General features: G+C 47.0%; 2 protein-coding genes across 2 annotated transcripts in view; one reads left to right on the forward strand and one right to left on the reverse strand.

The window, feature by feature from the left end:
• The first annotated feature begins 31 nt into the window (after positions 1–31).
• RBBP4 (RB binding protein 4, chromatin remodeling factor) lies at positions 32–8,520 on the forward strand. The gene is made up of 12 exons (XM_009284786.2): positions 32–49; positions 725–872; positions 1,524–1,669; positions 3,064–3,237; positions 4,024–4,139; positions 4,293–4,453; positions 4,578–4,704; positions 4,815–4,892; positions 6,044–6,120; positions 6,249–6,306; positions 6,402–6,512; positions 7,395–8,520. The coding sequence occupies exons 2-12, from the start codon at positions 814–816 to the stop codon at positions 7,458–7,460; spliced, it is 1,173 nt and encodes a 390-aa protein (XP_009283061.1). The 5' UTR covers positions 32–49; positions 725–813; the 3' UTR covers positions 7,461–8,520.
• A 443-nt stretch (positions 8,521–8,963) lies between these two features.
• SYNC (syncoilin, intermediate filament protein) overlaps positions 8,964–14,693 on the reverse strand; it is a 12,807-nt gene continuing 7,077 nt past the window's right edge. The window contains exons 2-4 of the mRNA XM_009284846.1: positions 12,245–13,526; positions 10,818–10,942; positions 8,964–9,560 (exon numbers count right to left, since the gene is read on the reverse strand). Coding sequence (XP_009283121.1) covers positions 9,497–9,560; positions 10,818–10,942; positions 12,245–13,526 — 1,471 coding nt within the window. The 3' untranslated portion in view covers positions 8,964–9,496. The remainder of the gene's footprint in view (positions 9,561–10,817; positions 10,943–12,244; positions 13,527–14,693) is intronic.

Here is a 14,693-nt window from a genome sequence, read left to right on the forward strand (position 1 = left end):
CCCCCCCTTCGCCTTCCGATCCGTTTGTATCCGCGCCCGCAGGGAGAGAGTTTGTATCTTCCGAGTAGAGGCCGGTGCGCCGGTAGCCGGGTGGGCTGGTGGGAGCGGGGAGGGCCGCAGAGATGCCGTGCCCCGTGAGGGGGGCGGGCAGCCGCCTGCCTAGCGCGCAGACAAAGGGATGTCACCGGCCGCGCAGCCCCGTTCCGGGGGTGTGCTCCCGGAGGTCTCGCCGCGCTCGTTCGCTTTCTCTAGCGGAGGCTGGTGGCAGATGGTACGAGAAAGCGCGTGAGAGGAACAAGGCAACGGAAGGAGCCTCGGAAAACTGGATTTTGGGAACTGGTAGTTCCAGGCTGCACCTAGACCGGTCTATTTAACATCGGTTGCTGGACCTCCTGCATTTAAACGCCTTTACAGTTCTGTTTTTTGCCTCCACAGCATGCTGTGGCACCAAGTTTCAGAATTTTATTACGCTGCTTCTGTTGAGATCGTGAAATTTGACATAGTTAATATTAATTCCGAGCCTTATATCCAGAAACAAGGATTAGCATGTGCAACGGAGGATTTGTAATCATCTAGCAACTACTCCAACAGAGTAGTCGTAACAGCAAACCAGGGTGTGATGTAGTTGTCTCTTTATTCAGTTGCCCCCTCACAGTGTTGTGCGTATGTTGTAAATATATTCGTAAAGGCTAATTGTATGCGTTTTTAAAAAAAACCACTTTAGCAGCCTTTGATGATGCAGTGGAAGAACGTGTGATCAATGAAGAGTATAAAATATGGAAAAAGAACACCCCCTTCTTGTATGATTTGGTAATGACCCATGCTCTGGAATGGCCCAGCTTGACTGCACAGTGGCTTCCTGATGTAACAAGGTAAACTGATCCTTTTGCTTTTTTCTTTTAAAGCGGAATAAGTAGTAAATCTAGGATCACTTTTTGTTAAAGTAAGACAGTATGTGACTCCTTTCTGTCTTAAGCGCTTTTCATACCCTTGCCTTGCCAACAGCAAGTTGAGGACTATGGACACCAGAGAAGATAATCAGTACAGGCATTTTTAAATTGGGAAAACGTCTTCTATTACTGAGAAGATATTTTCACACATTTGATTTCCATGTTTTTCTTCTTCCAGCTTCACCTTCCCCTTTAGCAAGCAAAAACCTACTCAAAAATAGAACTAGATGTAATTTCTGTATAACCACCATTTTGTCCTAAGCTTCCATAACAACTTGCTGTGAATGTTCATGCGCCTCAGAGTTGTACTCGGGAGGAGCCGCTAAGGTCTCTTAAAGGAAGGCACGGGAACGGTGGTGTGTCAGTGTTGTGCTGAGAGACTTTTAGGTTGAGATCTTGAGTTATGATAAGTGATTTCCTCTGGAGGAAGTGAGTTTGGTGTTGGAGCAGGAGAGCAACGATAACTTTGAAAGAGTGTTATTAGTGTTAGAAGCTGTCATCAAAAAATGTTGCCATCAGATCGGTATTTGTGTAAACCCCTTTTGTTTCTCGTGTAACTCTCTTCCCTTGCAGACCTGAAGGCAAAGATTTCAGTATTCACCGGTTAGTCCTGGGGACCCATACTTCAGATGAACAAAATCATCTTGTGATAGCTAGTGTGCAGTTGCCTAACGATGATGCGCAGTTTGATGCTTCACACTATGATAGTGAGAAAGGAGGTAAGGGACCAAAGATGTGGACCAGGGGGAGTTTTAACCATTTTTTCCTTCCCTTCTCGATAGAATATTTGTCTTTCCTTAAAGTTCGGGCAGCAAAGTTCAGGAATTACTTCTAAACTAATCAATTTATTTCTAAGTGGTACCCTTACTTAATAGACAAATACTATATTTTTTTAATGTATGTAATGTCTCAGGAATATAATCGGTACCCTTACTTAATAGACAAATACTATGGTTTTTTAATGTATGTAATGTCTTAAGAATATAATGATGAAAAAAGAAGGTGGCAGGCTTACTGCAAAAGTACGTGTGTGGGGGGAAAACCTCACCCCTCCCTGTTTCTCATCAGGAATTGACATTGAATTTCATGGAATACTGCTTAGTGGTATTTTTATTATCGCTTTTGCATTACATAAACTCTTCCAGTGAGAAAGTCACTCATGTAAAAGAATATCTTATTTCAAAGGAGCGTAACGTTTCAAATGTTCTTCTCTTGTCTGAATTCTGCTGCCTGACAGTTGTGCCAGCCCCTCTTGGACAAAAAGATTAATTGTGTTTTGTTCGGTATATCAGACTTGAATTTGATGCTTTCTGTAATCTTAGCTGGCTGTCAGCATTGCTACAAGTTAGACATTTCTCATTTTTACTTGGTTGAATCAATCTTTCTACCTGGTGAAAGTCCTCAATGATCCAATGTTTGCTCTTCTTTTTGCCGGAAGCCTGGATTGTGCAATTAGTATTTTGATCTTCGGGCTTCTTAGAGTTATTCATGAACACCATGTTGTCTAATAAATACTTTGTTTTATTCTATTTTAGTATTTCTCAAAAGTATACCACTCCGATTTAAAAACAAAACAAACAAAAAAAACCCCCTCTTTTTGCCAGAACGGTGCTGTGCAATTTTGTGAAATACTAAGTTATTGTGACTTTACTTATAAAGATAAGGTAGTTTTAGCAAATTACATTACAGTCCCATATCTTAAACGCGGTGCAGCAATTTGTTTCTACCAGAACTTCTTCTATTCTGCAATGCTGATTATTGTTATATTTGAAAGTGCAGTTACAGCACACCTGTTTCAAATGTGCATCGCACCTTCATTACAGATAAGAGTTTTAGATATGATAAATTTGGGGCATGTGTTGATAAATTTGAAATAGTAAAAAATTTTTGGGAAGAAATGGCCTTAACTTAACCAAAGTCCTGATATTTTGATCTTTCACATACAGATGTTTAAAACAACATGCCATTTGAAAACTGGATTCTTTCCCTTACAGTTGTTCTTGTGACTGTCTTTCAAAATAAGTGCTTGGTAGTACCAGTAATTGGGTCTGGATCTTCGTGTCTTGATCTGAAACTGGCTTATTACTTAAAACTACTAAATTCTTATTTCCAGAGTTTGGAGGCTTTGGGTCAGTTAGTGGAAAAATTGAAATTGAAATCAAGATAAATCACGAGGGAGAAGTGAACAGAGCACGTTACATGCCACAGAACCCGTGTATCATCGCTACGAAGACTCCATCCAGTGATGTCCTTGTCTTTGATTACACCAAGCACCCTTCTAAACCAGGTGTCTGTTTCTTTGTTATGTCTGTGCTTCAGAGATCAGCCAGCCCTTCCTTAAGAAAACATTGATGTAATGAAAAAGAGGTTAAAAAGTTTTGTGGATTGCATATCATTTGTGATTTCAGGGGAAAGTAAGTATTTAGCGTAAAAGGTTATTTTATATTAAGCTTAAACTTATGTATCCAATAGGTATCAATAGAAAGGTATGCTTTTTTTCCTTTTGCTGTTTTACTGCATGTTTTGTCATGTCACTGTATGTGTTGGTATTTGGGGTGGTGGAAGGTGGCTTTTTGGAAACTATGATTTGCTGAGCTGTTGTCCTGATAACCCTGTTAAGGATATTAACAGTCATTTACCGATGAACTCGTCAAGATCGTATAGAGTAACTAGTTCTGCCACTTGCGGGGGGGATCAGAAGTGCCTTTCGCACTTTCAAAGTGCAGTTGGAGGTGATGAGAGAAAGAAAAACACCGCAGTACTGTAGCACTAATTTAGAGTGAACCACTGCTAGGCCAGCCAGCCAGGAAAAAAAAAAAAAAGCAGCTTGGAAAATCTGCAATGTGCTTTTATTAAGCTAAGGAGACAAACTGCTCTGTGTTGTCTCAGTGCATTCTGTTTTAATGAGGTGAGTCTTCAGTTGGGGAAAATGCTCAAAAGGATAGAGAGGGATCCTGTTGAAAATGTCTAAGCAAAGTTTAGTAAAGCACAGTAAAACTTAATGCCAGGTATTCTAGGATGTGCTGGAAATGATGCTAGGCACTGGAGTTCTTATGCCACCGCCTCTTTACAGACCCTTCTGGAGAGTGTAACCCTGATCTGCGTCTTCGTGGACACCAGAAGGAAGGTTATGGGCTGTCATGGAACCCAAACCTGAGTGGGCATTTGCTTAGTGCTTCTGACGATCATGTGAGTACTTTAAATATAGCTGGAGTACAATCTGCACTTTGTGTCCCTTGGCAAAGGTCAAAAATGTTTTGGTTTTGAGGGGGAGGAGGTAGGGGAGGTGAAGAGAATGTCTGTCTAAAGATGCGATTTTTAAAAAATTTTATTTTTTTAAAGACCATTTGCTTGTGGGATATTAGTGCTGTTCCAAAAGAAGGCAAAGTGGTGGATGCAAAGACCATCTTCACAGGGCATACAGCAGTAGTGGAAGATGTGTCTTGGCACCTGCTCCATGAATCTCTTTTTGGATCTGTTGCTGATGATCAGAAGCTCATGATGTAAGTGGGGTCATGTCTTCAGAAACCGAGTGCTTCTGTCCCTCTTGCTTTCCCATCTGCTCCTCAGTCCCTCAGTAAAATGGGATATACACCTTTGTTTCAATTCCATGTTTTCCCCTTACAGCTGGGATACTCGGTCAAACAACACCTCCAAACCTAGTCATTCAGTGGATGCTCACACAGCTGAAGTCAACTGCCTCTCTTTCAATCCCTATAGTGAGTTTATCCTGGCTACGGGATCAGCTGATAAGGTACGTCTACCTTGAACTTGGAACGTACTTGTTTAGTTTCTGATGTGTAAATGTGGATGTATATATTCGTTACTTCAACAAAAAATGTTTTTATGGTTTCTTTTTCCTAGACTGTTGCTCTATGGGACTTGAGGAACCTAAAACTGAAGTTGCACTCCTTTGAATCACATAAAGATGAAATATTTCAGGTATAACAAAATGTCTTCATCTTTTATGCACGTAGACTTAGTTCTACTTAGCTGTCTGGAAAAAATGAAAAACATTCTTTTCCACTCCACGTTTTTATTAAATGTACTTGCACTTAAAAACTCATATATTCTTTTCTCTCATCTGCTTATAATCTTCTGGCTTATTGTTGTGGAGCTGTATAGCGCTCTGTGTGGGGTAGAGCTCCAGTACAGATAAGAGTGTCCAGAAAGCCAGGGGCAGAACGTAAGAAGGAAATAGTCGAGAGCTTTAACCACAAGAGAAGGGCGAAATGCTAGCAGTACAGAGTAAATGTAAATTATTCATGGCAGCAGACTGAAGCAGGGAGGCACAATGAAATGGCTGCAGTGTTTTCATCTTCTCAGCTTGGTCCTGCAGGGAGGCTTTAGCCGGTACCCATTAAAGGGGGTCACCGGAACATCCTGTGACAACGAACAATTGCGAATTTTGCTGGTGTAAATATCGAATGTTAACCTCCCTGGTAGCATGTGCTTAGCAGATGCAGTATTTTCATCTCCAACTCACGCCTTAATCAGAAGAAAAATATGTAGAGATTTTTCCATAGAAGTATTACTAGTTAAGACTGTAGTTACCTCTAAAGAAAATTACACACGGAATCTTGAAATGTCAGGTTAGTGTGCAGAATTATCTGTTCTTTTCTAATCCTGTGATCCTATTAAGGGGTATGTTTTGAAGAGATTTATCTCCAGCAGAAGATGTGAATGTGAGCTTTTGGGCAGCTAAGCTTAATTACAGTGATTTCTTTTCATGTGTAAACTGTACCTACTGCTTAAGGCATCTGTCGTTTATATTTGTGCAATCCTTATTAAGGTAAGGAGCAGCTAATATCCTTGAGAGCTGTCTGCACTTCGTAACACGCGGTCTTTGTTAGAGGAAGGGTTACATGTGGTACCTTTTTGGTGCTCAAATGCCTTGTTAGTGTATGAATGTTCACAAACCTACCTCCTGTGTTAGAATGTTATTATTGGGCATAGTCATATTTCAAGTTAATATAAATTTGAATTCTCATAGAGCTTTTATGATACAAAATACAGTGGTGTTTGTGGTGAATGTCTGTCGTGTTACAGCTTCTTAAAACTAACTTCCTTTCTAAATTCACCCTTGTCTGTAGGTTCAGTGGTCTCCCCATAATGAAACTATATTGGCCTCCAGTGGTACTGACCGCAGGCTAAATGTTTGGGACTTGAGGTAAATCCCAAATTAGTCGCGTTGTCGTGATGAAATATTATTGATGAATTGCATCACACTTCAAAAAACCAACCAACAAACAAGCAAACCCCCCACCTTTTCATTTTTCCTCTCTTTTTTTTTTACAGTAAAATTGGAGAAGAGCAATCCCCTGAAGATGCCGAGGATGGTCCCCCAGAGCTGTTGGTAAGTCTTTTGAATCTCATTGATTGTTTTGACCTATTATTCATCTCTGCGATGTAGATTTGAAAACATCCCCCTTTTTGTTTCCCCAATACTAGTTTATCCATGGTGGTCATACTGCAAAGATATCTGATTTCTCCTGGAATCCCAATGAACCCTGGGTAATTTGTTCTGTATCAGAAGATAATATCATGCAAGTCTGGCAAATGGTAAGTTGTTTGGGAAGGTGCGGGAGGTGGCGGATGAGAGATGGTGTTGAACTGCCTGGATTTCAGCATTCCTGGTTTTATTTACAGCGCTCGGCATGACTTGCTTTGTTGCACTGCCTAAATCTCAAAGGGATAGTGAAATCCACTTTAGGTTTGGTTGGAACAATGGTTTACAGATACTCAGAAGCTGCTTTGTGTTTCTCATGATTTTAAAAAAAAGAAAGTACTGGTGTAGAAGCAAATTTTTCCTTTTTATGTTTGAATGAAAACAGCGTGTGTGAGAACCAAAGATGAAATTGAGGTTTCTGTTAGTTATTGTCTTAAAGAATGAAATCTTTGCAAATGATATAAATGTCCTCCTGAAGATGGAGAGAGGTGGCGGTGAATAGGAGAAGTTTGCTGACCCTAAATTACCAGCTGTTGAAGGTTTTGGAAAACAATCTTGTATCGTTTGAATAACCTTTGACGAGACCATACTCCTAACTTTTTTTTTTTTTTAACCTATAAATCGGTTCACAGGGGCTTTGTTCTTAGCAGCCTTCCATATAGTTCTTTTGGAAGGTGCTGCTGCTAAGTAGAGGATCTACTGAATGTATACACAGTAGTCTGTTAATTGAAGTAAGTCTTGCACTTAAAAGAAGGCAGATTCCCATAAGGTACAGTAACTTACAGGTACTTAGGAAATGTTTTGGAGACATGGCTGTTAGGAAAAAGGTCGTTTGTGTTGCTTCTCTAATGCTAATGGCCTTGAGGGATCAGGGGTGGGTAATATGTATACGCAGATGAAAAACTGCCACAACTTTTTGAAGTGTTCTAGTAGATGGAATCCTCTTCAGTGTGGTGGTTAAATGCTTCTTCAGTCCCTCCATCTCTGTCTTGCAGGCGGAGAACATATATAATGATGAAGACCCTGAAGGAAGCGTGGATCCAGAAGGTCAAGGATCCTAGATCACAACCTTTTCCTGTTTCTAGTCTTTTTCCTTCTCATCCTTCTCAACCCCGATATTGATTTAACACTGGTTTTGAGACACACGTAGGCTTTGTGTTCAGCCATCCTTCTGTAGATACCATCAACAGGCTTTTTAACCCAGACAGCGAGTACTCCCTAAGAAAAGGGCTCAGCCCGACTCAGCTGGTACCGTGCTGTAGCTCCTTGGTCAGATTTCCTACAGCAACCTCTTGCCTATAGGGCTGGCTGTCCCGTTTTAGCTGCCTTCATCACACAGAGCAAACTTTGGTTTTGTTGGTTTTTCTTCTTCTGTCTTTAGCTTGCTGCAGCTGTGGGCTTTTGCCTAATTTAAACAAAAGTTAAATCGGTAGAGCTGCCGGAGTATGCTTGGGCCGATGGAAATGATACAGGTGTTAATCCACTGGCAGTTCAGAAATGGAGCGTGGAAGGCCTTGTCCTCTTCAGTAACTCGAAAGTCTTGGGATTCCTTTAGTTAATCTGTACCTTGTGGATTTTTCTGCCTCTGCAGATACGAAACAGACTCGCAGATTCTGACTTGAACTGAAATTAAATTTCTTTCTATACTTTTTGTCTCTACTGGTAATTCTGGGTTTTTCATTCCTTCCTTCCTTTCCCTTTTCTCCCATCTGCTGGGCGACAGTGGTTTGGATTCGTTAGCTATTCCTGCAGAGCGTTGTTCACCTTCCATGTATTTTGCTCTATTGTGTGTTTCTTGAGCTGTGTTTTCACATATATTTCTTTCCTTTCTGTGAAATGGTTTTTAAAACTTGGGGCCACCAAGTTGTAAGGGTGTATGTTTTTACCAACCGATGTACCGCAGATGGCATGCCCGGTAACCTAGAACAGCATTGGTAGCTGGTATCTGTAAAGCAAATTAAATGTGGATGAACTACTTTTTTTTAGGAGTTAGTCCTTGACCACTAGTTCCCGCACATCTTCCACTAGGTGCCTGTTCCACCAGCAACCTGTTACTCTCCATGCTCCTCATGACTAATTGTGTGTAAGTGCTTCAGATGGAATAAATTTTTTCTACGTAAATGCTGTGTAGCTCTGTGATTTTTTGCGTTGGCGTTTTCCTTCTGCGTTAACTACTCTGTCGAGAGTAAAGCGTACCTCTTCAGAAAGCAGAGAAAGCAAAGGAATAGTCTCTGCCCGTACGTGTCCTATGAGGCCAGGTGCTGGTTTAGATGGTCCGTAGTTTATAACATGCGGACGCTTCTCCCCCCTCCTTGTTTCTGCTGCTTTCTTTGTGAAATGGGCACTTAATCTCCCCGGGCAGTCAGGAACGCACTGAAGCGTGCCTTCCACCTGAAGCGTGCCGCTGTCTGGATTTTGGGTCTGCCTTTAGCCCTTACCGCAGAACTATTTTTTGTTGTTGTTAGTCTGCAGCATGAATAGTCGGGTACCTTACAAGTACCTTGGTTTGACACACAAGCTTGTTATTTTCTCTTTGAGACGCAGCTTTGAGAACGAACAGGATCCTTAAACTCTGACCTTTATTTTCAGTGTGGGACTTTATATAAAGCGGAAACCTATTATCCACAAACTAGTTTCTGTGGCCTGCGGTGGAGCATGTCACAATACAGCAGAGACCCTTGAAATACAAAAGAAAATCCTGTTAAAAGGATGAAGCTTCTCTTGCATGTAAACTTTAAAAATCAAACCCGCTAACACTGGCTTCCAGAATGGTACTTTCCCTGGAGGCTTATACGATCCACCTGTGGAACAAGACAAGGTAACATTTTCCAAACACAGCAAAACATACATCTGTTACTCTTCGTATATGTCCGTTGTTCAGTGCAAGTATTATTTTTCTCTGCTCCTCTGTGGAAAAGCAGTTTTAGTACAAGATCAGCAGCAGCACCTTGAGAAATACACACGAGCAAATGAGTGTCTGGTATTCCTGACTTCAGGCGGCTGCTGTGCATCAGGTAGGGTAAGCAGCGAGGGGAGACGTCCCCTGCAGATGCCTCTGTCCTTTACTTCTGCTACAAAGAGGCAAAGTCCATCGTTCCTAAGAGTCCTGCTCTGCTTTTTCTTCCGATTTGCAAAGGTGGCCGTAGATTTCTAAGCAGCTCCTGTATGGGTAGAAAGGAAATTTAGGCTACTGAATATTTGCATAAAGTACTCTGGCTGGAGAAAACAGGGAAGGGGGACGTGCTATTTCTGAAAAACATTCTTTCTTTTCACAGTATGGAAGAAAAGTAATTAGGAAACACTTAAACTGGCTCAGTGCACGCTCTTGTGAGCGTGCGGACCTAGCCCAGCCCTGCCAGAGCCCTTGGCAAACAGAAGGGAATGTAATTTTTGGTGTGAGCTAAGGGAGACAGCGGCTCGGAGCCGTACTTAACTCTCAGGTCCCCGGTGCAAATGTGAAACTTAATGAGGAGTCCTGACATACGAGAAGCCTTGTACGCTATCGCTTCCAGGGACGGCAACTTGTAGATTGCCAGGAGTTAAGAGACTGCGCTGCTGCACCCGGGCTTAAATATTGGTCTGTGATTTAGACGTGTGATTTGGAAGGACCGTAAGCAGCAAAGACACGGGGTTGTTGGGATCTGGTCTGAATCGTAAATGCAGTTACTCTTATTAACGCATCTTGGAATGGCTGGTGACGTGACAGGCTGAATTGGAGATCTCTTTCCCCTGTGCTTACCACGCTAAAGTCTTACCTGGATAAAAGAAAACTATTACCTATTTGTGGTAGGGAATATCCTCCCGTGGTGCGCTTGCGTGAGGAGGTTTGAGTGGAGAAGGGGGAAAAAAGAATACTAAAGTAACAGTGAAGCTACAGAAAATGGTTAAGAGCGTGTACAGCTGAGATTGGAGTAACACATAACAACACAAAGTTTGGTGAGTAAAATAGTCTGCAACCTTACGGGCATTTTCTGGAGCTTTAAAGAATCCCGTGTAATAAAGAAGACCTGAGTGAAACCAGCAGTAGAGAACGATAAGCAGAAGATAGTTCTCTCTCATTGAAAAGCATCCACAATGGTGTTTCCCAAACCTAAACCTCAGCTCCTTTCCACATATTCCTAAGGAAACCGGCACTGTGTTTTAAGTTGTCATGCCCGCTTCTTGGAAAGCAACCTCCGCTCCTTGTGCACAGGAATTCCCACCAAATCCCTGTTTGCTGGATGGCAGAAGGTCTGGAGTTCCCGCTCTGCTGCCCCACCAGACCCCTTGCTCACACACCGGCCACGTGCCCAGGGACCAGGAGAAAAAGCCCACGGTGTCCAATAGCTGTGTGGCCACCAGCCTCTCTTCTCCACCATCCTCCTCCTCCCAGCCCCTACCCAGTCCCTCCACACCGCAGGGACGAGACACAAACGCACTTGTAGATGGAGAGCTCCTGGTGGAGGCTGGTCCTCAGCTCCTCCAGTTCCTGATTCTTGCGCTGCTGGAGCTGGACCCCGTTCTTCAGCTCCTTCAGCCTGTCTTCCAGCTCCTCAACTTGTTCCTGGGGAGTAAGAAGACAAGAGTGGATTATCTGGGGGAGGAAGGCTGCCTCGGTGCCCGCGTTCAGCTGCTGCCCCCGCTCTCATGGGGGGATCTGCCTGGCGATGGCGTTGGTCTGGACAAAGCGCGGCCAGCCCGATGGCTGGCCAACCACCGTCTTAAAAAACCTCTGCAAAAAAGCTTTGGTTTGTTACAAAGGTGGGAGCTTGGGCTGGGATGTGATGCGTTGCGTCCTTAGGCTTCTCTTGGCTGGTTGGTTTTACCCCCTAGACTACTTCGTGTGTGTTTTGAGAAGCTGTCAGAACTGTATAAACCTATGAGTCAGGAGAAGATAAACAAGGAATTTGGGAAAAAGAAAATGTGAAGGCACATCAGGCACATCTCCAAGGGAGAGCGGACCCTGAAATCCAAGACGAGCTGTGTCGCGGGCGCTGGTGACCTGGTCCCCAGCTCAGCAGGGAGGAGAAGTGACGGAGGGGGGGGGATGCCAGCTTCCAGAAGCTGCTCAGAGCCAAGCTGGGAGGAGGCAGCGATTACGAGCCGAGAACATGGAGTGTTGAAACGGGGGAGATTAATTGTGGAGCCTCTTTGCCAAACATGCTCTTGTAGATATTGAATTGCCTTGTCCCTCAGGACAAGGAGCCGGGGGGGGATGCCTGGCGCAGCCAGAAATAACCCTGTCGGGAGGCAGCCCAGACCCTGGGCTGTGGGCACAGGAGGTATGACCCTTCCTGGCAGTGGGAAGGGCAGGATCTGCCCCGGCAGGGCTGGGCTTTTGAAGAAAAGCCACCTTTATTTAAAACTGACTTTTCCAAGCACCTCAGCTCAGCCCCCGTGCTGGTACAAGCTGCGGGAAAACATGCAGTGCCTGTGCTGAGCAGCATTGCTCAGCTCTGCCACCGGCCTGTTCTGGGAAGGAAACCCCCCGTCCCCCCGCCTCGTCCCTGCTCGCTGGGGCCATTTCCGAGGGGCAGGTCAAAACCAAGTGAGAAGATAATCGGGAGAAACCTTTTTTTCCGGCAGCTCGTTGGGTGAAGCCCCAGCACTTTCCCACCGCATCCCTGTAACCTCGGGTTTGCCCTACGCCCAGGGGCTGCTGCTTCGCCTGGCCCGTGCCAGGGTGGGGGATGCTTTTGACTTCAGCCAGCAGGAGACATTCCACCTCCTCACCCTCCTCATCCACCCCGCTCCTCCCCTTGGCCCTACGAGCAAGATCTTCGGCATCCACATTTCACCGGCTGCAAAGAACGGCTCCCGCTCTCTAAACAAGAGGGTGCAAGGGGTGCCCAGCTGGGACGCGTACCCGGTACTGCCCGACCTCTTCATCCCGCTTCTGCTTGATGAGGACGATCTGCTCCTCCAGGCTCCGGTTCTGCAGCCACAGCCGGCTGACCTCCCCCTGCAAGGGCCGCAGGGCTTCCTTCATCCCCTGGATCTCCCCCTGCATCTCCTGCAGCGCCTTCGCCCCTGCCTCGCGTCTCTCCAGCAGCCGCAGCAGTTGAGGCTCGTAGTGCTCCTCCAGACCCCGCCGGCTCTCCGCCACGAAGCTCTCGAACTCCATGGAGAGCCGGCGGCTCTCCTGCAGGTACAGGTTATCCTGCCGACACGGCGGCGTCTCCAGCCGTTGCCTCAAAACCTCCTTCTCCTTCTCGCAGGTCTCCTTCAGCTGGGACAGTTCGCCGGAGAGCTGCCCAGCCTGGGTCTCCAGCTCGCCCTGGTAAGCAGCATGCTGGGAAAGGTCGTGCCGCCGGCTCTCCAGCTGGTACTGGCAAGCCACGCAATCCTTCGTCACCTTGAACAGCTTCTGCTTGATCTGCCGGATCTCATCCTTCAGGTTGTCCCTCTCCAGCTCCACCTTGGCCAGCAGCCGGCAGGCCGCCTGGATCTCCTCGTGGGCATGGCGGATCTCCTGCAGCGCCGGCTCCCGGAGCTGGGTGAGCTCCGCAATCAGGCTGTCTCTCTCTTTCTCCAGCTGCTCGACGGCTTCGATGCACTCTTGGAAGTAGTCCCCCAGCTCTTCGAGGGTGAGGCACCGATGCTCCGCGCCATCCGCGTCCAGGGGACTGCCTGCCCCCTCTGCATCCATATCCAGCAGGATCCCTGCCCCATCTGCGTCCGCGTCAGCTGGGATCCCTGCCCCGTCTGTGTCCATGTACAGCGGGATCCCTACTCCATCTGCATCCACGTCCAGCGGGATCTCTGTCCCACCTGCATCCACATCCAGTGGGATCCCTGCCCCATCCACATCCAGTGGGATCCCTACTCCCTCTGCATCCACATCCAGCGGGATTCCTGCCACGTCCACGTCCAGCGGAATCCCGGCCCCGGCTGCATCCTCATCCATCTGGGGCCCTGGCATGTTTAGCTCCAAGAAGGCATCCCTGCCGTCTGCCTGCGGCTCCCGGCAGGCGTCTGGGCTGCCCCCGTGCAGGGGTGTCACCCCCACACCCACCGCTGGGTCTAACTGGCTGCACGAAAGGTCCGGTTGCGGAGCAGCGCCTGCAGCCACTGCCTGCGGGGCTGAGGATGCTCCGGCTTCATCCAGCTGCAGTTCTGGAGGGGGCTCAGGCTCTGCCATCAGGTCCCTGGAAAGGAGAGGACACGTGAACCAGAGCAATGAGTGTAACAGGTCCCAGCTCTTCCTCTCTGCCCTGCGAGACGCGGGTGCCCTGCAGCAGGCTGACCTGGGGGTGCTCTCGCCACAGCCCCGCTGCCGTGACTGTCCCCGTGTCACCCAGGGGCTGTGCAAACTGGGCAGGGCTGCCCTTGCACGCTCTGATGACAGCTTCGACCCAAACTGTCGGCTTTGGCATGGGCCAAAACAAGGGAAGAAAACCCTCTAAAAGTGACTGACTGCGACGGAGGAAGAGCGAGGGATGCAAACCCGGACCCCGAAACCGAGAGCTACTCCGGTGCCAATGGGAACTGCCGACCGCGTCGTGGCCGATCTCCCACAGCGGCACCAGTGTGACTGGCAAGATGAGAGTGTAGCTGCTGTGCCCGTGCCAAAATCTCACACCTGGGGTGTCACACACACGGCGCGCCGCCGGCGTAGGCACTTCCAGTAAAACTTTCTGGGATTTTAGCAATGTGGCATAACCTCACGGCAAGGGAATGTGCTGCTAAAGCGCAGGCTGGCTCCAGGATGGCTGAGATGGAGTAAAGCACCGCACGCACAGTGCCCGAGCGAGCAGCAGCTTCTGCAGCAGGAGCCTGGCGAGCTCCGCTTTGCAGAGTCATCCGATCCCGTCATTATCCCCAGCCCCGGTACCTGCAGCTGCCACCACAAAATACTCGCATCTCACATGTGCCCGGGTGCTATTTGGGGTAGGATGGAGGGGACAACCCTTGGGGTCGAGCTAGAGCTTTTCCTGCCGCTTCCAGGAGCCGGAGGCGGTGGGTTCGGTGGGAGGATGCTCTCACCTCCCGGCCACGCCGCTGAGCTCATGTCTAGTCATCCCCCAAGGAATGAGCACAGGCTGGCGCTCGCAGGCAGCCCTCGGCTCGCGGCAACGGCTTTAAGGAAAGAACTGATTTTCACCAATACTTTCTCTCCTAATAAGGTAGTTTTCAGCAGCGATGACACATCGCAGCCTCGGACCCAACGGCCCGTCCGTTGGAGAGGGGGCAGCGCCTGGAAAGGTGGGGAAAGGGCTTCGCTTCATTTTTTCTTGCCCTCCTCCGGTGCCAGTGCTTATTTTTCAAAGTTCTTGGCTCTGCTTTGCATCCAGCAGCACGGGAGGGGAGGATGG

The sequence above is a fragment of the Aptenodytes forsteri genome, unplaced genomic scaffold (genome assembly GCF_000699145.1).
Source record: "Aptenodytes forsteri isolate BGI_AS27 unplaced genomic scaffold, ASM69914v1 Scaffold7, whole genome shotgun sequence".
Lineage (NCBI taxonomy): Eukaryota > Metazoa > Chordata > Aves > Sphenisciformes > Spheniscidae > Aptenodytes > Aptenodytes forsteri.